The 23,192-nt window shown below is 40.2% G+C and overlaps 1 protein-coding gene across 7 annotated transcripts; it reads left to right on the top strand.

Annotated features, from left to right (window-relative positions):
• The first annotated feature begins 1,015 nt into the window (after positions 1 to 1,015).
• On the top strand, positions 1,016 to 16,798 carry Pde8 (phosphodiesterase 8). Of its 7 annotated transcripts, none has more exons than XM_019843819.2 (20): positions 1,169 to 1,265; positions 3,533 to 3,628; positions 5,924 to 6,003; positions 10,700 to 10,759; positions 10,873 to 11,063; positions 11,526 to 11,585; positions 11,661 to 11,727; positions 11,811 to 11,978; positions 12,188 to 12,402; positions 12,654 to 12,811; positions 13,441 to 13,571; positions 13,658 to 13,762; positions 13,899 to 14,098; positions 14,267 to 14,545; positions 14,829 to 14,955; positions 15,052 to 15,192; positions 15,387 to 15,548; positions 15,695 to 15,824; positions 15,918 to 15,985; positions 16,244 to 16,798. In XM_019843819.2, exons 1-20 carry the CDS (start codon positions 1,169 to 1,171, stop codon positions 16,322 to 16,324), a joined length of 2,616 nt encoding a protein of 871 aa, XP_019699378.1. In that variant the 3' UTR covers positions 16,325 to 16,798. The 7 variants fall into 7 exon arrangements, with proteins under 7 accessions (XP_025159121.1, XP_019699378.1, XP_019699377.1 ...); XM_019843818.2 differs by having other exon boundaries at positions 13,896 to 14,098; XM_025303336.1 differs by having other exon boundaries at positions 1,016 to 1,265; positions 13,896 to 14,098; positions 15,695 to 15,985.
• The last annotated feature ends 6,394 nt before the right edge of the window (positions 16,799 to 23,192 follow it).

The following is a 23,192-nucleotide window of genomic DNA, read 5'->3' as shown; positions in this document are numbered from 1 at the left end:
TCTAATTGCGCACACCGAGGTTCGTGGCTGCCAAGCGATATTTGAGATGCGTCGCGAGACTTTTGAATTACATGTAGACACTTTCGGCGGAAGATAAGATAAAGCGAACTGGGAAAATTGCACTGACGCATGACCCCGTGCGTATGTACGAAACCTCCTACGGTCCCGATGCGCGTCCAATGCCGAATTAATCGTCAACGCTCGCGGGATTTTCGCGATTTTCACCATCTCCGCTCGCGACGAGAAGAACGCGCGTAATGGCTGCTTAAACGGCCGATTAGTGACGTTTGTGCCTCATACGAGCGCAATGAATTACGGTCAATCGACTTGCTGGTGGAACTCTGATGATCGAGGAGAACTCGCGGTTAACTCGATGGTAATTTTGCCGGCGCGTGTCGTTTAATCGAGTGGCTCGAGCTGTTCAGCGCACCGTTCCAAAGTGATTCGGCTGAGATAATCAATGCAATTCTCCTCGAGCACGTTAACTAATGCAAAATAGCGCTCGCGGTGATAGCAGTGTTTGGCCCATGCAAAATCAACACGCGGAGGATCGTTTTCTTTCGTCTGAGGATAAGCAAATTGATATCGTGTGAGCATGAGCGTGCATTTTTGCAGGGTAAGTACACATTTCGAGCTGTATACGCTTCAGTCTAATTTCGTAAAATTATATGGAGTGCACGGATAAGATACGGAGATCCATAATAGATGCATCGTGACTTTGGATTCTGACAATTATTATAGTAGAATAAAATATGTATACGTTAATTATGTCACGCTATCCGAAGGAATTGTTGAAAATCCGTCATTTTAAATGTACGTGTAAGAGTTACGTTGTTATATATAGTCGATAAATAGTAGGAGCAGATGTTAACGACATAGACGAGAGTCCTAAAAATTTCGCCCATAATATTATTTCCCGGAATAGTTTACACGCGAAAGATCAAAGGTAGAGAGGGACAAGGAAATTTATAATAATTTTCGTATCTTCATTTAGGAGTCCGACCGAAATATTCCTTTCATCGATCGTTCTCGACGAAAAGTAACCTAACATACTCGTCGACCGTCTGTCATCGACGCTCTTCGGTATTTGACTCGATGCTTTTCGACGTTCCCGACGATGCGAAAAGCGGCAAGGAGGTATTCGGCGAAGTGAGAGCTCGTCTTGAAGATGGGATGCAAAACCAGCATACTGGAGTGCATGAGGGACAAAGTTGAACTGGAGAAGAGCACATCGTCCGAAACTAGAAGCTCTCTCGTTACAAGCGGTACGTTACAGCTTTCTATTCTTCTCTCTTCCGACGCGTTTCTATTCGCGTTACTTGAATTTTCTCAAAAAATGTATCGCCACGTGCCCGCTGCTTAAATCGAAAAGTCTTAAGCAGAAGATTTGGACAGCTTGAGAAATGCTTACGTGACGGTGCGCAAAGCTGCATACAATTTTGATAAATTTTCATTCACAATAAAGATAGAAGTAAATATAATAATCCTGACAGACTTTCCATACTTTGTGCTGCCGAAACTTCGAAAGAATACTGCCCCCTTTTTTCCTCCGATATTATTTAGGAAAACAATTGTAATAATATCGAATCTCGCTATTACGCACGTTTAATTTCATTATTTTTTATTATTACGCAGTGTTTAAATAATTTTAACGTTTAACTAATACGGACGTAACATGGCATAATCCGTCATCGACGTCATGTCTGCATTGCAAATTAAGCGTTGCGTATTTATCAATGGGATTGCAAAAGCGGTAAAGGCCATAAACTACGTACGTCAGTCTCTATGTAAATATCTTTTGCGTAAAGTTTAAATGCCTCCTTCTGGCACAATGTTATCAAGTTTGCACATATTTGGCTCCTGGGCGCACGTGATACGCGACTGGGGAACATCAAACGTCAAAGCATGGCAATTTCTCTCGAAGGTCGAATTCTGGCCAGTTACGATCTTGCTCCGAGTTTGCTCGATAATCCGCTTACGACTGCGAGAACTGCAACACTACGCTCGCTCAAAGGATTTATTTTTGTTTCTCCATTTCGTTCATTTATTTTATATTTGCGCAAGGCTGCGGTACTTTGATCGATTCAACGCGGAGCAAAGTTGTACCCTCGAAAATCCAGTGTCGCTCACATCAATTTAATAGATTTTTAAATGTAACCGTTTCTCAGTTCCGTTAATATTTATTCATTATCATCGTCGATAAGTGATGTGTGTGCAACGTGTCTTGGTTTATATGAAGGATATTCACTCGAGAGTGCATCTATCGATCAGTGTTACCGATCGTTGATGTGATTTTTAAAGCTACTAAGCAAACTACGGCCAGACGTTTCAATGCAATTGGAAGTACGGTCACTCAGATAATCGTATAGGGATTTTCTCGACCAGATAACACTTTGTTTCTAACCGCGGTGTTGGTTGTGACGTCAGCAAAGGTTGAATTACGATCAGGTCGGAGTATTACCGCGCGCGTCCGCGTGCCGGATGCGTACCTTTCGTGAAGGAGGAGGGAAGAGCGAAGAGGTGGACTTTTCAGGTAACAGTCATTCTCCTTGACCTAGTCTAGACTGACCACCGCACCTTATGCCGTGTGCTGGTTGGAGTCATCATTCGAGATTTGAATTAATCAGATATATGGATCCACGGATAGGTACTTTCGGCGTTACGTTCCTACTTTCTCGACTTGGGAGTCTGCGCGCCGTGTCGCGCCAAGGTCATAATAGTTCGCTCTCGAGGACCGATTCTGGGACACTGTTAATCATCATTCTCTCAAGGATCTCCATAGTGATACCGCATCCAGTATCACTTCTGCTCGTATCTCTCTTTAGCTCTACGCGGCTCTGCATTGGTGACACGTCGATGGATCCGCAGACTAAATTTTCCGAAAATTCGCTTTCAATATAAAATTGCTTCTTCTTTAATTTATAAGAAGACTTTACTTTATAATATATTCTTGTCCAATCCTTATTCTAATCTACTTTGAAAATGCGAGGACTACCTGTACGCGATTGCAACATTTTAGAATTCATTCTATCCTTTAGATGCCTAGCTGAACGATGTACTTCTTTCACGTGAGGAGAATAACGTTTCTTTTTTTTTTCTTACGTTCAGCAATTCGCGTGCGAGGAATCGAGGTTTATTGGGCATTATTTAAGACGCGTAACTACAGCCAATGCCGGGGAGCTATGTATCGTGCACGTTACGACGCGAAGATTACGTAAACATCGGAGTCTATTCGTTTCTCTTTACATACAACACACGGTGGCTTATAAATAAATATTCTACAGTTGCATGCGCACGAATTCAGATGCGATTCGATCGGAACATCCAATCGGAACATTCGATCGGATGTTGCGCATTCGAATCGAATACAGATACGTTGCGCAGCATCTCGTCAGGTCTACGTATGTAAATGCAGATCAGGTACTTTATCGGCCATCGATTTTCTATAGAACTTATCGGACGCTTTAAGATACGATTTGTTCTAGTCTACCACGCACGGTAACACGCATTTACATGTGAATGTTATTTACAGACGTAACGGAAACCGACAAGGAACAAAGCAGCCCGTACCTCGTGTTCGGTGAGCGTCGTCTTGTTACCGAAGAAGACAATTACAAAGTACCACAATGTTAGTTACAATGAATCATTATGTAAAATTATTTAACATAAAACACAATCAGAGTACTGTTTACAGTGGAAAGAAAATATATGTGCGCTGTCTAACGTTTTCTGAAATAATATTAAATTAAAAGAAAAATGTCGCAATTATTTTCTCGCGTTCGATATGTTGATACAATTAATGCGGTTGATTAATACAAATGAAAGCAAAATACACACCGATGAGGTGATATTTTGCAAGATGCGTTTTCGACTCTGTTAAGAATAACTCTAAGAATAATGAAGCGCGCATATATATTTTTTTTTTACCTACTATGTACGTTTTACATAATTTAGAAAGTATCATCGGTATTGATATCTACACGCATATCTTACTCCTAGAGATTAATTTTGTTGGGTCTGGCTGATATGCGAAATCATTAGTGGTGCGATATCTATGTGAATTACTTAGCTAATATCGACGACATCTACATTGTCTCTTACCGTATTAATGCGTAAGCAAGTTACCTGTTGCTCGGATTTTTATCTTATCGGGTGTGAGATTATGCCGTAACGTGCAATTTTTATGCCGAACAAGACGAACCTTGAATGACTTTGTACGTAAAATGATCGCGGTGTCATTATTGCCTGAGGTATTTGGGAAGATTATGCAAATGGATGTTTCTCTATTATTGTTCGTTCTTTTAAACTAGGTGCCTCCTTTGCTTTCGAGTTTAATAGTTTGCGTGTTAATGTGTCTATCGTTATACATATTCTTTTCTCATATCTATAAATGGAACATACATTTAGATAATCCAGAGTTAATATTTCCAAATGTTTCGAGAACATTTTATTGCGTCTAAGCGTTTAAGATACAGCAAGTTCACATCAACGATTTCAATTTAGTTTATAATGTACGTTAAATTTTAGAATACTTCTTTCGGCCGCGACTCCTGTCGTTCTCAAACTTTACTTAATTCGAAAGTTCTATTATTCCTTATTCTTTCTTTTTTTAACTCGCTTTCCGACAAAATGCAATATGTTTTTATCCGTGTATCGAGCTCTAAATGGACCTACAGTATCTCGAATCTCCCCGACGACGCTATCGCATCGCTCTTCTGGGGCCAGTCACTCTCGAGTAGAATTTTAACTTGGTCGATTCGGTTCTCTCGCGGTCAGTCGTTGTCTTTGGGCCGCATACGGCGCATCGTTCAGTGCGTTCACCGATTTTTATCCGCCAATTCGATATCCGCCCGCGATTTCGAACGTGTTTTCATCGGAAATACAGATCGCACTTCCGTGTGACCATTAAATGTAAAATTTCATGAAATTCACGTTCCTTCGAGTGCCTGTGCTGTTCACAGATTTGTGAAATACACTTTCAAGTGCGAGAGTGCCGAAAGAAAAATCGGACATTAGAGAAACTTTAGATGGACTTTGCTCTGCTGATTTAAACGTGCGGCGACTTGAAAAATATATCATTTGTCTCGACGTGTGTGAGTTTTCGCCAACTTTTCATGAGAAAAACGCATGCTTTTACCGATATTTATTGCTGACAGTGACGCAGATAATAATTTAACGCGCTACCGGTGTAATGAAAAAAGGCGCACAAACAAATCTCATGCAGTGCGAAATCACATAATTCAATGATCGTAAGACCGAAAATATAATACATGGCATCGCCGCCGAATAGATATTTTTTTCCAAGCGACGACGAGGACAGCTTGGAGGATGAATTATACGGGAACGGTGGGTATATAATTTCATCTCCGCATAATCTGTCCGATGCATAAATTCATATTCAGGCCTTGACTCAAACTCGCTTCTATTAAATACACGTGCGCTCGCTGAACAATTTCTTTCCTACACGCGACACGCGTCATCCTATGATTGAAATGTTCTTTAAAAAAAGGGGGGAGAAAGTGGAGCATCGACCAATCTATCCCATCAATTAAGCCGAGTTGTGTTTTAATTGCAATTAATGCTACTGTGACCCACAAACCCCATAAGATACGCGTATTGAATGAGCGAACGCATCCTCAACGAGCACTCGTCGTTAATTACCGCATCGACGCATCGACAACTGAATCACGCGTTAATTGATAGATTAGGAGCGTGAGGAAAGATCCGATATCTAAGGAGAGTGTCTCTCCGCTACACGCGATTAAACGGCCGTACTGTCGTCAGATCTCTGCTGATGTATCGCAGTCAAGTATCGGCGACTGTGTATCTCCGGGAAATTCAGTTCGATTATTTCAAAAATCCGGCCGAGCCTCGAGCTTCGAGTCATCACATAACTGAATTGATGGATATTCAATTTTTTCAGGCAAGACGGATGTGCTTGACATCGTGGGTGAGAAAACGCCTTTCGAGGGCAACGATGAGGGCAGCGATTATCTGACCATTGTAAGTTGCTCTCACATTATCATTTATTATAGTCAGGATTATTATAGTCAGGAAATTGGCTCGTTTTGTACACAGTTGTACACCTCTGCCTAGGTACACTTCTCGAACGATCCCGTTAGCGTACCGACATAAAGATGCCTTAGAATTTTCGTATGTTAAAAATCGGCCATTGCGATTATCTGGATAGAAAGCTTCACGAAGAAAGTTGAAAACCGAATTTATAATATTTGTAGGATTTATTTGCAGAATTTTACGATCGATTATTTCGTGGGATTATTGCTATGTTTACAATATCCATCTTCAACATGCATCGCTGAGAAGTTCTTTCAGTGAAGCTTTTAATGTTTGTTAAATATTCTGTCGGCTTTGGAATATAACGGAAGATGAGGTGTTATTTCGACGGGCTTTTTGCAGAAATCTTTATAAATCTATAAACAAATGCGGCTCAAAGTCATTAAAGACGATGCACTTGACGGAAAATGACGCGGTGTGTGACGTGGGCAGGTGTTATCATGTTTCTATTAATCACGGCCATGCTATCTAGACTCTTCCACATTCGTAATCAAAGATAAGAATCGTGTAGGCATTGCTCCACTTCATGTTTTTGAATGCGGATAAGAGGCAGCCTGGTCTCCGTGGTAACGCATCGATCGTCGCCGTTTCTTTTTAAACCTTTCGTGATATCGTTGAAATTTCACGCAGTTACGTGTGCGCTGCGTTATAACGCAATAATAAAATCCCGTACGATGCGCCGTATGTCTCTTCCCTCGCGGCTGTACGTTTCTTCGTCATTAGAGCTCCATCGAGTATCTACTATGTTAATAGTTACTAAATCGTTTCTAATCAACATCAAGGAGAGAAATTCATTATGGCAGCATGTGCCAATTTGTCGCGCAGTTTAATATTAAAGCGAAGCGTTATCGTCGTCGTCAAACAACAAATTTCAGACGACCCTGTAATATTCCATTAAAATTACAATCGCTCTTCGCTATTGTGTGAATAATCCCCAACGGGAGAAAATCATCGCAAAAGCTACATCGACTATTGTAGTCAAGAGGAAGTTCTCGAAAAAAAGCGACACGGAAGTGCGGGCATAAGTAGTTTGAAAAAAAAAGAAGCGAGGCGAAACTCGCTCGCGAGGGATGTTTCGATCATGTTAAGGTAGCTTGCGACGAAAAACAAAGAGGAGAAAAGAAAAAAGGGGGATAAAAAGAGCCGGGGAATAAGTAAAGGGCAGTCTTCGGCCGTCAGCCCTCTCCGTTCTCACAGGTCTTCATCGCGAACCCCGCAATCAAAACCCTCCACCTCACGACCCCCCGCGATTAATAAGACAGAAAGCCCGAGCTGCGGATTCTAAATATACACGCGTTTTCTGCGTAACGCTGACGCGATCTTCCACCGCGACGGCCCTTTCAATAATTCGCGCAGCGTTTACAAAGTTCCGCGGGGGGTGACGAAAGGGTAATGCTCGATCGGCTCGGTAGTCATCCCCCTCGCTTAAATATGAAAATCGCCGGGTGCGCTTCAACGTCGCGAACGTAAACGCCGCTTCAAACGCTGGCTGAATAATTGATCGGCCACGCGCAATCGCAGTAAGGCTGATTTCTCTCACTCGGCCGGCTTTCCTCGACGAGTCGAGATGTTGCTCGTGCCCGACCGACTGTAGGCTATAGACAGGTGTCTATAGACTGTCTATAGACAGTCTCTAGATAGTCCGAGCAGCCGGATGGAGAACGGCGGTCGAAAGCAACGAGCTGTTTGCGGCCGGATATGCGGATGTACGAACAGGTGATTCTCGTCGTTTTGGATCATTCGAACGATGTGAGGTAAGGGCTGCCGAACGGGCGGGGAAATTTTGTGCGGAGCTTGTCGCGAAAATGCGAGGCGGGAACGATCAATCGTGGCGCGGTCAGCTCGGAACTGTCAGAGCCCTTCGAGTGTAAAGCTACCGCCACGCGATGAACTTTCCATTATTTCCGACATGCAATCACGGCCTCTCTCCGAGTCTCTCTTATTTTCTGGATTCACTTTACATCGCGAGTGAGGATGAGAGCTATAGCTTACCTAAACCCCCGAAAGAAATTCCTAGTTAGGCAACGGTGTGCGTGGAGTGCGCGACGACGTTAGTCTCTGATTTTCTTCGCTTTACCGTCGATCCCTCGCGTTAATCGCTCTCTCTCTCTCTCTCTCTCTCTCTCTCTCTCTCGGACGCGTTCGCTTATGTACTCGCTATAGTCGAGCAGCTAATCCAGACGGAGCGAAACGCAAACGGAGCCGTCACGCACAGCAATTACTGCGATTGAGTTATCGGCGAGCGAGCCAGTCCGGCGTTTTGGAAAAGTTGAACAAAGTTCGATGCTATAGTACTTCTTTTTTATGACGAAGAGGCAAATATTCGGCTGAGGTAAACGCTAAACGGTGAGTTCGCAGGACGGCTCGTTGATAGCGACAGCCCCGAATTTTCGCCTCGTGTTCGTGTGCGACGTGACTTTCCCGCTCGTTGGCGTTATCCAGATCAATAATCGCTTCCTTTTTCCTTCTTTCAGGTTGTGTAAGTAAACAGGCAGTCAACGTGACGAGATAATCGCGCATGTTATTATAACTGTATCGCTGTCGCACGTTCACCTCCGAGGAAGGCGATTATTCGTTAATTAGTATCTCGAAGCCGACCGATCGATAACGCGACGATCGCAGTTCTTCTGTTGCACTACGCTTTTTCCCGATCCGAGAACTTTCTCCGCCAAACGTTCTAGACGAACTTTTTCACCCTTCCTGTGTTCTATCTTCTCTCGGCAATAAGAAAAAACTAACATGTCCCTCTCTCTTTCTCTCTCTCTCTCTCTCTCTCTCTCTCTCTCTCTCTCTCTCTCTTTCGTTCTGGCGTACGCTTTTTTGATTGGAAGTAGTCGTCGCGAAGCAATAGGGGGATCGAACTTTGAACTGACTGCAAAATATCTCTTTCTCTCTGATTTCGGAACCACTGTTGCTTGATCGAAGCGATATGCTGAAGAGATTACCTACAACGCGACCGAAATGTGAACGTCTGTGTTTGTAAGCCGCGAGAAATGATTTTGCTATGCGATCACTTTTTTATATTTAACATATATAAAAATGGCGAATTTATAATAATAATTTATAACAATGATGTGAGGCAAATACGAGTCCCATCGAGGATATCAATTGGTACGTGAAGGTACATTTAGTGGTCAGGACTTTGGGTAACGAATTTAACATTTGGAATCACCTGAGATGCGTATAAAGCATTTAGAAACTAATAAAACGTGCGCCATTGTATTATTCGCGCCGGGGTATTATTCGTCACGCTGCATCGTACTACGTTAATTGCAGAGTGCGCCGTAAAAATTGCGATATCACTCTTGTTTATGAATGCTTTTTTTTCGCAAGTTTTTATCCGACCTTTCCGTAAAATGCACTATCAGTAATTGTAGGAGACTCTAGTACGCTAACACGCGGGCGTCTTATCGCGCATAGAGGACTTCTGTTCTCGATCGAGCGACCGATCTTGCTATCTGTCTCGATCGATGATCAGTATCATTCGTCTCTCCAAACGTAACGTAACATTCCACGATTTGCAGCAGCGATTCAGCATAGTTAAGAGTCGCCGTTAACATGCGAGACTTTCGATCGCAAATCACAGCGGAACAGTCGTGATGGGATGCATCATCAGATCGAGACGTTGATTATGCCGGGGATGAATGTCGCGTGCGACGATCGATGGGACTCGGGCTGTCGATACGCAGCGTGATGCATCGTCGTCTATGCACTAGCAGCTTTATTTCCTTAATAAGACATTGGAGATGATGAGACAATCGACTCAACCGGTGCTCTATGTCTCCAGTGCGATCGACGACAATAATGTTTACAAAGAGGAACCGCGGACGTGGTACAATAATATCTTCAATGTTATGTGTGGGTGTATGCGGAAGGAATGCTGCGCTACAAATAGAATGCAAGTGACCGAGTCGACTCCGACAGAATTGCAATTAGTGAAGATCATTAGGGTACGAATTTCACGTCAATCGTCATTTCGGGATTTTTTATGTGTGTATTCACGGTTCTTCTAGTTTGCGAATGTGATATATTTGAGAGAAAAAGAAAGAAAGAGAGAGAGAGAGAGAGAGAGAGAGAGAGAGAGAGAGAGAGAAAGGATATCACTGGTGAATATTACAGTGAGTTAATTCCTTTCACACTAATTGCGAATACTCCACCTTATATCCAATGAAATAAAAATTGAAAACAAGAGTGCTTGACCGGTCGTCTTTATTGCTTCACTTTGAAGTTGTGTACAACCGTTAGATACGTTATTCGGTTATCGTCGTGCACCTCTGACATGCATGGGTTATATTGTATTGTAAATCAACTCATTAACACATCGCGAAAATGGAAGATTGTATTACGTACTACGAGACCGCCATAGAGGCGGAAAAATGTCCACGTGCGCGTCGTCGAGCGAAAATTTACAAGCTACTCGAGAAGACATTACTAGATAAAGAGAGGCCAGTATGTATTCGATAGTGATACCGATGCATTAGTATTAGGTCTCGCTGATTAGATTTCATCTATTCAAGTCATTGCTGATGGCAAACCTGAATTTAGAGCAAAATGTTCAATCACTCTTAACCGGATTATTCAGAAGCAATATTGTACACCCTTGCATATATTTTTTTGTTCACAGAAGGGACCTCAAGACGTCAATACTCATCTGTTGACGACCTCTGTCCCCAATATTGTGAAAGTAAGTGTGATGATAACTTGTTTATGATTGATCGTAATTTATAGTGCCTCGCAAACGCGCTAATTACGTTTTCTCTCCTTTACTTGTAACGATGTAATTTTCTCAATACGCAGATATTATTAGTCTTTAGCAAAGATGACCAGCAAATGGAGATACTCGCTACGACTGCGAGCAAATTGGGTTGGAGTGTATCAGTGGCGAAAGACGCGGAAAAAGCGATTGAACTCTTTCAAAATCGTACTCACGAATTGGTGATCATTGATCATAGAGGACATCGTGCGACCGAGGGCGATGCTATTTGTAGGTATGGCAGAATGTTTATATATAGTGTATATAATATTATATATATAAAAAATAATACAAAACTAACGATAAGAGAAAGAGAGAGAGAGAGAGAGAGAGAGAGAGAGAAAAAGAGAGAAAGAGAGAGAGAGAGAGAGAGATCTATGATTTTTAATTTTAAATAGCTTTTATATATAGTGCATGCATAGAACGTTTTATGTAAGAATGTAAAGTCAAGAGATAAGATTAAAATTACATACATCCGATAATTATTCTAAATATACGAATGAATATTAAGTGATTGAAAAACTTTTATCAACGGCTATGTTTCTTCGATATATTTTATATTAATTATTTTTCGTAGCGTAGTTAAATTTCTGAAATATATGTCTTATATATTTTATTTTTTGCTTATTGTTTTTTGTTCTTTTATTTGAGTTTTTTATTGTCCTTTTATTTGAGTTTGTAAAAATATTCATTTCAGAGCGCTCAGGTCAAGTCCGGTTCATCACAATTCCGTCATTATAGCGCTCGTGAAGAAATCGTAAGTTTCGCAACGTCCTTTTTTATGTACTATTTAATTTAATTCTGTTTAACCTGAATTTCGCGTCTCTTCCAGATACTTTATGCTCGCTGATAAAGACCATATTGCGGCGCTGAACTTGTTAGAAACAGGCTTTAGCAGAGTAAGCACTTACGAACGAACATCGAGAAATTAAACAACGAATAGCGAACGGTCTTCTGAACTATTTTACTTCTCGCACTTTAGGCTATGATGGAATGTTCCCACGAAGGTATACTAATAAATGAATTAGTTGGAATATACACTAGCTCGTTGTTGCCGAGAACACAACTCGCAGCGGCACATGCATTGTACTTGGCACTTGACAGATGTCGCGATATGGTGCATGTAACCAACGATAAGAATATTGTACAGGTATCGTGAGTAACGACTTGGAATTCATTTCATCACGTTTCGTATAGCTTTGCTCGTAATACTCTATATATTAAGAAGAGGAATTTTACACACTCGTTTGCACGCATCGTGCAATCCTTTCGATATTTTCTATTGAATACGAGAAAATCTTTACGAGAATATCTTTCCAAAGTCGATATACGTAGATTATAATGTCACGTTATTTTTAGTTTCTAAATAAAGTCAGCGAAAAATTGTTAGGATATGCGACAGAGGAAATGATGGGGAGAAATCTCTCGGAGATAGTCTTCTACGAAAATTTCGCTTTAATGGAGCAGCAGTTGAGTAAAGGCCGGGAATTCGAAGGGAATATGAATTGCAAGAGGAAGAACAACCAAATGATCACGATAAATTGCCGGATAATCCCGTTCTGCACCACGCTGAAGTACGTTCTCTCGTCGCTGTGCTTCGTCATAAAAAATTGAAGAGACATTTCGTTACATTCGAGATCCAATCTGTATCACATACTTGTATTCAAATTTTCTTCTTAGTGAAATCTCATCACATTTGGTCTTGATCTATATTTTCCGTATTGTCACGAGCAAAATCGTTATCTTACCATGGAGAGCTTTAAATCACATTGTATCAATTACTTCACTATTAATATACTCCATCAACTATTATATCTATCTGTAGAAAACCAACTCATTACATATACGTGTACGACACTACGTATCTGTCAGAAAATATAGCGCCGATAAGCCCAATTGCTAGCCCGTTGCATCCTCCTCTAAGGACAAGCATATTGTCGAACACGCGAAAACCCTCGGATGTGAGATCTGCTGTGAGCGAGGGTAAGGTATTCCAATGAATCCATTAAGTCACACATTAGCGCATCAAACCGACGGCAACACCAAAAAATTATAAGAACCGTCATTCAACCGGTGCGAACGTCGATATATTATAGTTTACCGATACAAATACGTACTTATTAGAAGGTATCAATCAGGTCATCGGGAATTTTATGATGCACCTTACGGCATCTAACGGTACTTGTACGTTAGATAATTATCATATGTGTGCCCGATATCATTGCTACATACTATCGTCGTAAAAATGTCGAGAAACTTAATAGCACAGAACTGGGACACTTTTTATAGATATTGGGTCGCGCGAAATATTTTACGATCGCTCGTCCTGCTTTTAATCTACGTCGATAAGTTCCTATGGACAAAAGATCATTGAAAATATAGACTAAAATCCCATTGACGTATATATTAAATAAGTTAATATCGATGCCTCTGAGATACAAAACTTTAATGTGTGATTATAATTATCACCATATTTATTATCGTAACGATGGTAATTATTTTTTAAGCTGTTCTAACATTACTGCGCAAAATATAAATTATTACGCAGTTCTTTAGTGTATCAGTTAAGATTTTTTATGTACGCTGTTATGAGAGAGATGTTTTCACCGCAGGTCGCCGGCGGTCCAGTTTGCAGAAATTGCACACCTTGCAACTGGAAGCTCCCATTACCAAAGTCATTACTTTACTTTCAAATGCGGTGACGGACTCGACTAATCCGGAGACAGCGGCGCAAATCGATAAGGTACGTTTCGCGATTAACCGAAATCCTCGTATCATTCTCCTATCGTGGACACGCCTATTCAGTTAGATATAATCCGCATTTTCCAGGTAATCGATATCTTAAAGACGACGGAACTTTACGTGCCACACCTCAAGGAGGACAAAATCTACAATGATCCGGTTGCGACAGATCTCGTCGGCGCATTGCTTTCCGTAAGAGAATCTTGCTGTTCTACTCTGCATCGCTTGATGAAAAAAAAAAAAAAAATAATTATGCTCACGCAACGGATATGAATTGCGTGAGACACGCGCTTTTCCGATATTTTATGTTGTGTTATTCGGTTAGCAGTCGTCTCGAACAACGTGGGACTCGAGAAGATCGTCAGCGGATTCCGCAAGATTGTCCACTATTAGACCTATCACCGGGCCGACTAATGCGCGTATGTCCATGAAAAATTTCCGTGGACCGCAGGAAATCGCAGATGTGTTGGACAACAGTCTCGAGTGGGAGTTTGAGATATTTAAGCTCGAAGTGCTGACGGAAGGAAGGTGGGCCGCGAATTATCAATATATATTATACTTTATCGCCAAATCATGAGAGTCTCGTCGTTTTTTGGATCAGGCATTGTTACCTTTAGCGTGTATTGTTTAGCACAAGATATTTTAACACGACCTATTGGTAAATTGATTCTAGCTCGATTTCCGTGAATGTTACAGGCCGCTTGTTTTCCTGGGATCGACGATCATGAATTTGTATCAAGTGCCCGCGAAATTAAATTGCGACGAGAAAGTCATGCAGAATTGGCTGTCAATTATCGAATACAATTACATATCGGAGAACAGCTATCATAATTCAACGCATGCTGCCGATGTCTTGCAAGCTACCGCGACTTTCATGCAATCGAAGAGACTGAAGGAAATTTTAGAGCCCTTAGACGAGGTCGCCGCTTTAATCGCCGCGGCTGCGCACGATATTGATCATCCCGGACGATCCAGGTGATACAAGTCACTTTCTATACCGACAGATAAGGCAAAATGCATTGGCAAACATTTAATTTCCCAATCAATGTTTTTGCATTACGTTCACATGACACGAGTTCGCATAGAACATTTCGAACATCGCGAATTTTCTTTTTCAATTATGTAGCTTCCGACGTAGTTAGAAAATTGACGTCTCTTTGGTAAAAGTTTAATCGGTCTTCCCCCATTATTCCTTGTGAACCCTTAGGAATGAACTGGAAATTAATATAATAGACATCAAAATGACATTTTCTTGCAGCCAGTTCCTTTGCAACGCTAGTAATCGTTTAGCGATACTCTATAACGATCTGTCGGTGCTCGAGTCACATCACGCAGCCTTAACGTTCAAATTATCGTTATCCGATGATAATGTGAATATTTTTAAAGTAAGTTTCTTCTTGGGCGCTCCATATCGCGAGATTAATCGCGAGCGTTATAGAGTATTTCAATTATGTAAAACGGGATTAAACCTCCTGCTTTAGAATCTGGACCGAGATACGTACAAGCTGTTGCGACAAAATGTCATTGACATGATTCTGGCGACCGAAATGACGAAGCACTTTGAGCACCTGGCGAAGTTCATGAATGTCTGCAGCGCGAGAATCGGTGACGGTCAAGTTGAGGTAGTGTATGTTGCTGTTTCTATGTCGAAATATGGATATATTCACGTTTCACGTATATCGTAAATTTCTATCAGACATATCTTTATATCGCTAGATTCATTATTATCTCCTTCATCGATAATACACGAAAACTCTGCGACGTAAAAACACAATCGGTGAAATCGGCGGGAAAATAAGTTCAGAATTTTTCGCAGTCTTACTCGAACTCTCTGGACATGTCTGTGATATTGCAACCGGATAACGTAATATTGATCAAAAGAATGATGATCAAATGCGCAGACGTATCGAATCCAACGCGACCGCTGAAGAGTTGCGTCGAATGGGCGAGACGGATTGCCGAGGAATATTTCTGTCAGGTAAACATTCTGCTCGCAGCCAAGAAGAGCGTTGTTCATCCCGAAAAGACCGATCGATTGTATACTCTTGCGCTTGCGTGTATTTATATATATATGTATATATATATATATAGGTATGTGAACACGCGTTCATTGGTAATTTTCAGACCGACGAGGAGAAAAAGTTGAAGATGCCCGTCGTAATGCCGATGTTCGATAGACAGACGTGTTCGATACCAAAATCGCAAATTGGCTTCGTCGACTTTATCATCAACGACATGGTCGAAGCTTGGGATGGTTCGTTCTTTTCGTCATTTTGCGAGTGTCATTTATTGTGTGAGAATTTGTTGAGAATACATTCCGATTATTATTTTTCTATCTATTCCGCAGCGTTCATCGACATGCCGGAAATGGTGGGCTATATGCGACAAAACTACGAGAAATGGAAAGAGTATAATGTGTGTGTGAGAGACATTAACTTTAATTTAACGTACAATATAAGTATCTGAAAATAGTTTTAATACGATATCTATATTCTCTGTAATTCCGTAGTGGATAATGAATTATTATTGCTCTCGTATGATTCTGTGATAATATCGTTTTCCACCCGGAAATGGAAAATTTTTCTTTAAATATTCTTAATGTTAATTTCCATTAAAATTGAACATCTATATTCCTTTACTAATATACAATTTCACAATTTATATGTCTCACAGGAACAGGGTATATCTACTTTGCAAGATGTCGAGAAGATACAACAGCATCCTGACCTACAAATTCCGCGATTATCGCGGTAAAATGGAAGCGCGCCGTTTTACGCCCTATTGTGCTATTCATGCATAAAGTGCTGCGTTTATAGTAAAGAGACATATTGTATAGTATTTGTGTATTTAAATATAGAACAACGAGAGAGAAAGACGTCACGTCGAATAGTTTCTGAATAAAGGATAAATGTACGTACACACACACACACACACACACACACGCATATGTAACTTGCCGTTTCGTCTCATTAGTATGTATATATATTACATGTTACTCTTGTTTAAGTATAACTCCATTTTCTCTGAATGACACTTATCGTATTACTATTTTAAGTACGTGACGCACATCAGCAAGACACATATAACATAAAGTCAGAAATACCTTTGCAGCTTCCGCGACTGCGTAATTGCGAACAAAATCTTCGCTGCAGCTTCGGTGCGTGCTGGTTAATTTAATTTGTACATCTGGGAGCAGCTAGTGAAAATAAAATGAGAATTACCAAGTGACATCGACTTGATACATTCATATCCTCGGCCTCCTTTAGCCAGAACTTAAATTTCTCATCTTGTCCAATTTTGATGCTGATCTACCACGACAGTGGGAGCTAATAATTATATGTGGGAGGATTGGTATAACACTAAATCGAAAAAAAGACTCACACTAATATATTATGTCGGATTCCACTTTATTGTTTCTCTTAGCCAGCAAATGGCGTCGGGCCTATTTCTATGCGCTGCATGAATACAAAATTAAATAGAACCAAGTATAAGTAAGTATAAGCCGTATCCGGATGGAATTTTGCGTAATTTCGATCAAACGGAGCGATATAGATACGATCATACGAAATATAAATTTCTGTCTGCTGTTTTCTCTTTATGTCGATATACATGAAGTACGCACTCGCTCTCAATCTAAGACTGCCCTAACATAACGTTGTTGCATCTAAGGACGATAATTACGTTTATACTGTTACAAATGAACGATCGGTATAACATCAATAGTCCATCGAGTTACAAGTATCGCGTTAACGGATGTTCACTAAACACATTCGTCATAAAGATTCTTGAGGACGTGGTTGACGTGTGTCAACATGCACATTGTGCGAGCTTTACATCGTAATTTCTCTAAACACACGATTTAATCATGGCCGTTTTATCCAGTATCAACGAGACATATTTGATTCTTATTCCTAGACAAAGAGACAATCAGAATATCGAGTCACTTTTAAAATTTATTCAAAGCTTGACACGCAATATGTATCCGAAACACGTAAATATGACCATTTTGCCACACAGTAAACACATAGAACATTTTACACGTAATATTTTTCGATTATAATCTTAATGCTTGTTTCATACTGACGGTTCCTGCAACCTCACATACTACAGTGCCTGAGTTAGCTTCGATCCAGGTACCGTTCAGCGAGGGTTAAGTTATAGGGACACTGCTTGTCGAATTGTTATTGGTCGATCAAGTAATAGCGACTAGGGTAACTTAATTATGAGCTTATCGTTACTAATAATACAATGCCACATAATATGATTCGTCTCGAAATGTAGATGTTGATGCTTAACGCTTAAAATTAAATTACTCGCGTTTTCGATACACCTGCCACAAGTGCTCCGCCGAATCTGTGAATTCGTTCTACTTTTAAGCGCACGTGTCAATCGCAAATAAATCAGTTTCTTTTGCTCCCGGTTGTAAAAATCAACATTTGGTTATCGGTAAACATTCACCTTGTAAAATTTGGAATTTTTCCATTTCAATTTAGCCGATTGTATTTTGTTAATTAATAATTTAGTTCATCATAGGGATATCACAATAACATCACGAGATGTTTTCAGTTTTTAGGTCAGTCCAAAAATTTGATTCGACTTTTGAGCGAAATTTTATGTTACTTTTGCATTGAATGAAAACAGATTGCTCATCAACCGAATAATCGTCGTGAAAGTGCCATTTTTCTAACAATATGTAGATACACATCGGACATTGTTGACGTTGTTACCTGCATCACGTGTATGTGACGTCATTTATCGAAAAAGAAAAAAAAAAAAACATCCGAATCAAACTTTTTGACCGACCCAAATGCGTGACTAAAAATTTTACTCGTATTACTCAGACGCGGATTCTCCGCATTCGTGTTGCTCATTGTCGGTGACAAGTAACGTATTTTTAGAAGAAACGTGAATCAAAATCTATTTCGTATTTCAGATTGTTTTATTAGCACTTGCCGCTAGCAGATAGAATTCGCGGAGTAACGACAATAGGTTAGGATGCAAGTAAACCTATTATATATCTTTCCCTAAGTAGTATCCTTAATGAGTCTCGATAGTACGTATATCCTAAGTTTCTCCTTTGTCTTCTTCCCTTTTTTTGGTGACATGCATGTCATTTTTTATTTAATTAATAGTTGTTTTTTATATATCCTTTTTTAGGCCTCCCTCCTTTTCTTACTTATATCATAAGTTTATGATATTATAGAGGCGCAGATTTATGATATTATGCGCAATTCTCTCGGACGACGTAGGATTCCATATCGCATAGAAAACCGTCGTTTCTATTGATTGTTGTTCACCGTTTTGACAGATTCAAATCACACAAAGTGCGAAACTGATCAAATATCTTTGTAACGCAGAACAGTCTGAAGAACGCGGCCAAACTGTATGCTTACGCGCGATTATCATTCGGAAGGATAGAACCTGAGGAATTCAGATATGCCATGTGACAGTTCATAGATTTATGCGTGAAATGCCGTTATTTGCCAAACTATAACACCGACGTTAACTTTCCTCGTGTATGTGTGTAGGTGTTGTGTATGTATGTGTATGTGTATGTGTATGTGTGTATATATTCATGTACTTATACAAGATGTGTCAAAAGAAAAAGAACGCATCTTTTAATACCTTATCGCTCAGAGAATTATTGATCGGCGGCTTTTTGCTTCCGGCACTCGTCGATTGACGGCAAATTAATGGCCGTTTCGTTGTTGATAGTTTGTTCGTTACTTTCTTGATCGAAATATTAAGCATTTGTAAATGTTGTTAAGGAGGTGAATTCTGTTGTCCTTATCGCACCCAACTATTTATTCATACGTCAGATTTATACGCGGTGACTTCAAATTCCCGCATGTAATTTTCTTCATATCGAAAGTCGCGTAACGCAGCACTGTCGAGTGAACAAAATTTAGATATGCCGCAATAAAACATAACGAAATGATGCAACGAGTAGTGTTTTGAATTTTTAGTTGAAAATTGCGGAGTTTTACGAACAAGCGCACCTTTCCACGCGACATAGCAACATATCTGCATTTGAGATTGAGCCGGTAGGTAGTTTATGTCGATTTCATTCGCAAGCCGTCGGTAACATGTTAAGAGAGAAATGCGTGTATAATCCGATATCCTAAAATAACGCGCGTAGGCGAAATCCGCATAAAGGCGCTCTTAGCATTCCGCGTTCTCAAATGTTCGGTAACTCGAGTCTCAACCCCATATATTTCCTCGCGAGATCGGAAGTTTCATCTATGCGTGGATCAGTATTTTCTTCATCCGCTATACGATTAGACAATGTCGAGCGTTTCTCACCGACTCGTGGATAAATCGAGTGCGTGTCGAGTGAATCATCTTGGACTGTTGTGATCATTTAGCCCTACCTCGATCAATTATGTGCATTTATCATTGCATTTATTGGATTGTTCTCGATCGATTAGACTAGGTCCTTATCATAAAATATCATACTCTTACTTACTATAAGCTAATTATTACATTATTATGTTTAGTTCAATAAAGGTCATGTACTTTTTTAAAGTTCGATCATGAGCGTAACGTTTCAGGATAACACGTTGACGAATTGAAGCAAGAATGGTACAGATCGCGAAAATGTGGTACAGTTCGAGATATTCTACCGCGAATACGGCGAAGTCAATTTCGATAGTCAAAATCGCGCTCGTGTGCAAGTCGATATATTTTTGGGCAACAAGTCAGTTAACGTCACGTGACATTGTAGGAGCACGCCTCCACACCACGCCGCAGCCGCCGATGACGACGTCGACGTCGGCTATTTAAGATGGACCGACGACTCGCACCAAATCAGAAGTCGAGTCGACTCTGGAATCATCCGGTGACCTTCGAGCGACGACGAGATCTTACGTTTCACGCGAAGTACGGTAGCATCGTTCGCTATTTTTTTTTTTCACGAATATACTTGTGCAAATAATGTATGTGTATATGAATGTGCGTGTGTGTATGTGTGTGTGTGTGTGTGTACTTTTCCGTACTCCAGATTTCTCTTTCGTTAACCCGCCGCGTCCACTACAACCATTAAGTACTTCTTAAATTATACCTTTAAATTATACCTTAATTAAAGGTATAATCAACCGTGACTTGACTTAGAATTAGTTTAGTTACTAGTACTTAGTAACTAGTAATTAATTTTATAACTAGCATTAATAGTAGTGTTTGTTTTTAACAGCATGTTTAGTAATCTTTTGTAATTGCTATAGAGCAGAGTAAGCTTATCGATACGGTTTTTGTGCGAAATAATCTTAAACTAACGGTCATAGTATCCTCTCGCCCTCAAGTCTCCCCCCCCACCCAGCTACCTCTATGAGTGACTTTTGTCAGGAATACACGCGTGTCGTCGTCTGTTATATTCGCGAAGGTAAGACGGGGTGGCCATGAGAGAGAATTTTATCGTGAGTCGTGCGTGAGACGTGTGATGTAACTTCGCTATATTACTGTTTCCGGTAAAGTCGCGAACCGTCGTTCTTCAGATGCGTATGATGCACAATACATAACCACGAAAAGGGGGGCGGGAGTCGCGTGTGACTTTAAACTAGTAACTTAACTAGTAACTTAAACTAGTAGTAAAGATTTTAAACCAGTGGCGTTGAGTTATTTTATATTGTTGTGCCGGAACGCTCGATTGGTCTATACTTGTCCCCGATGATGATCAAGCCAAAAGATTGAATTTTCGCTTAACCCTCTACGGTAATTTTATACCTACGGAAATATGTTACGCGTATGGACTAGTCTTGCGACTGCTGAGACGTTAATCGAACTCTCACTGTCTTACAACTTACGACTATAACTTGTGCATTATTGAGTTTGGTTTCCGCCGAGTATTTACCATGAGGATGAGGGGAACGGTCTTTGACGCTATCTCTACTGATCTTTTCGGTCGATATTTTCTTTTGTGCTAACAGGCGTTGTACCTGTAGATTCAGTAAAATAGTATCGCTCTTGTCTACTAATAACAACGTTTATTTATCCTGATGATGTCCGTTTAAATTCGTTCACACGCGAGGACTGTTCGGTCGCGAATCGATAGTAAGCCTTTAGCCTTTTGCTCCCCATCGGCCAATTTCACCATCTCCGATTAATTTAATCGGCCGATTGTTTCATCGTAACTGACCAATCGCATTTGCCATTGGACAGGATTGATCGATCACGGTTGACACTTAATCGACCAATTAATCGAAAATGGCGCAATTGGCCCTAAGTCCCTTGATTTCTGACAGAAAGTATTTCCCACGCTGCCTTAATAGTTGGAATTTAGTAAGCTCGCTTAAAGCTTAAAGGCTGCGACTGCAGGCAGCAGTGGTAAATTTTCGGCTACACCCATTGTGGATTGGAACCAAGTTCGAGAGGAATTACCTTGCGTTGAGCGCACGACGTTTCGCATGTTTGACATGTTTAATGAGGGGTGGAGTTACTACTGATGTGTGGAACAAGCACATAATCGCGTGTCGGTAGACGCGCTCTTACGTTGCCCTAAAAAACTATCACTGAATGGTGCAGGCGAAGAAACTAATAATTAGATAATGCCACATACGCTCGAGGAAACGCTTCAAACATGTCAAACAGGAGTCTCTTATTGTACCCTTTTATAATTAATAAATGCGTAATTTATCTAGCCAATGACCTACTAAATCCTCATCCATTCCGGAATGGAGATGGAGTCTTTCGCGTTATCGTTTTCATGCATGATGCATGTATGCGTTAACAGTTTCCAAGTATCAATAGAGTATCTCTCTGAGAGATTAATTAATCCGTTATATACGATACAGGGATTTCGACCAAATGTATAATAACTGTACACACGAACTAACGAGTTAATTGCCTTAGTGCAAACTTATAAGACTTGCTTACAGCTTATAGGACTTATAATCAATATTTGTAACCTAGTTCTGTGTTTCTGATATTTTCCAAATTGTCGCTCATTCACGCCCTATTTCACGCCCAGGACGTCTATACTTTATCCTTTCTTCCGCATACTCTTTGTGAGATAGTGTTTCCAATTTTCTTTTCTTTTTATATCAAGAAGGTTCTAATGCTTAACAAAATAATAGGTAAACCTATTATATGTACACAGTGTGTATGTACGAATGTTAATCAACCCAACCAAGCGTAACAAATATTCCATTAATCTCTTTATCGTACTATTTCCAAATATTATCCGTATTATTTAATTCTAAGCTTAATTATAACCTTTTATAATTAGATATTATACTTTTGTATTCGCAAGCATATATAGAATCTCATGATACGAAATATTTCTTCTAATTCCACATATCTGTATGTAAGAAAAATCCTCCTTATAAAAAATGAATATTTCAATTAATTTCAATGTGTAATTTCACATCAATTTACCGTCAAGAGAGAGTTTAATAGAAATCTCAAATAGATCTTTCGGAAAAACGGAATATTTGCCAAATTAGCAATATATGAATGACCAATGTAGCAAAATTGCACATGTGACAATTTAGCGTCAAACTTGAAAGAACCGTTTACAATTTTCTAAGAAGTTTTTATATTTCAAGAGATACATTAAATTTATTAATAATTCAATTTTTTGATAAATATATAATACACATTTGCAGAGAGAGAACACTGTGCTGTATGG

This window comes from Harpegnathos saltator, unplaced genomic scaffold (genome assembly GCF_003227715.2).
Source record: "Harpegnathos saltator strain DR-91 unplaced genomic scaffold, Hsal_v8.6 scaffold115, whole genome shotgun sequence".
NCBI classification, from domain to species: domain Eukaryota; kingdom Metazoa; phylum Arthropoda; class Insecta; order Hymenoptera; family Formicidae; genus Harpegnathos; species Harpegnathos saltator.
Note: the sequence above shows the minus strand (reverse complement) of the source record. Positions and strands in the feature narration are given on the sequence as shown.

Excerpts from the sequence above, each read along its gene's own strand:
- Pde8 (XM_025303336.1), top strand. The coding sequence starts at position 1,169 with ATGGGATGCAAAACCAGCATACTGGAGTGCATGAGGGACAAAGTTGAA. Across the intron at positions 12,403-12,653 it reads CCGTTCTGCACCACGCTGAA|AAAACCAACTCATTACATAT; the intron begins GTACGTTCTCTC and ends ATCTATCTGTAG. Across the intron at positions 15,193-15,386 it reads TCGGTGACGGTCAAGTTGAG|TCTTACTCGAACTCTCTGGA; the intron begins GTAGTGTATGTT and ends AATTTTTCGCAG.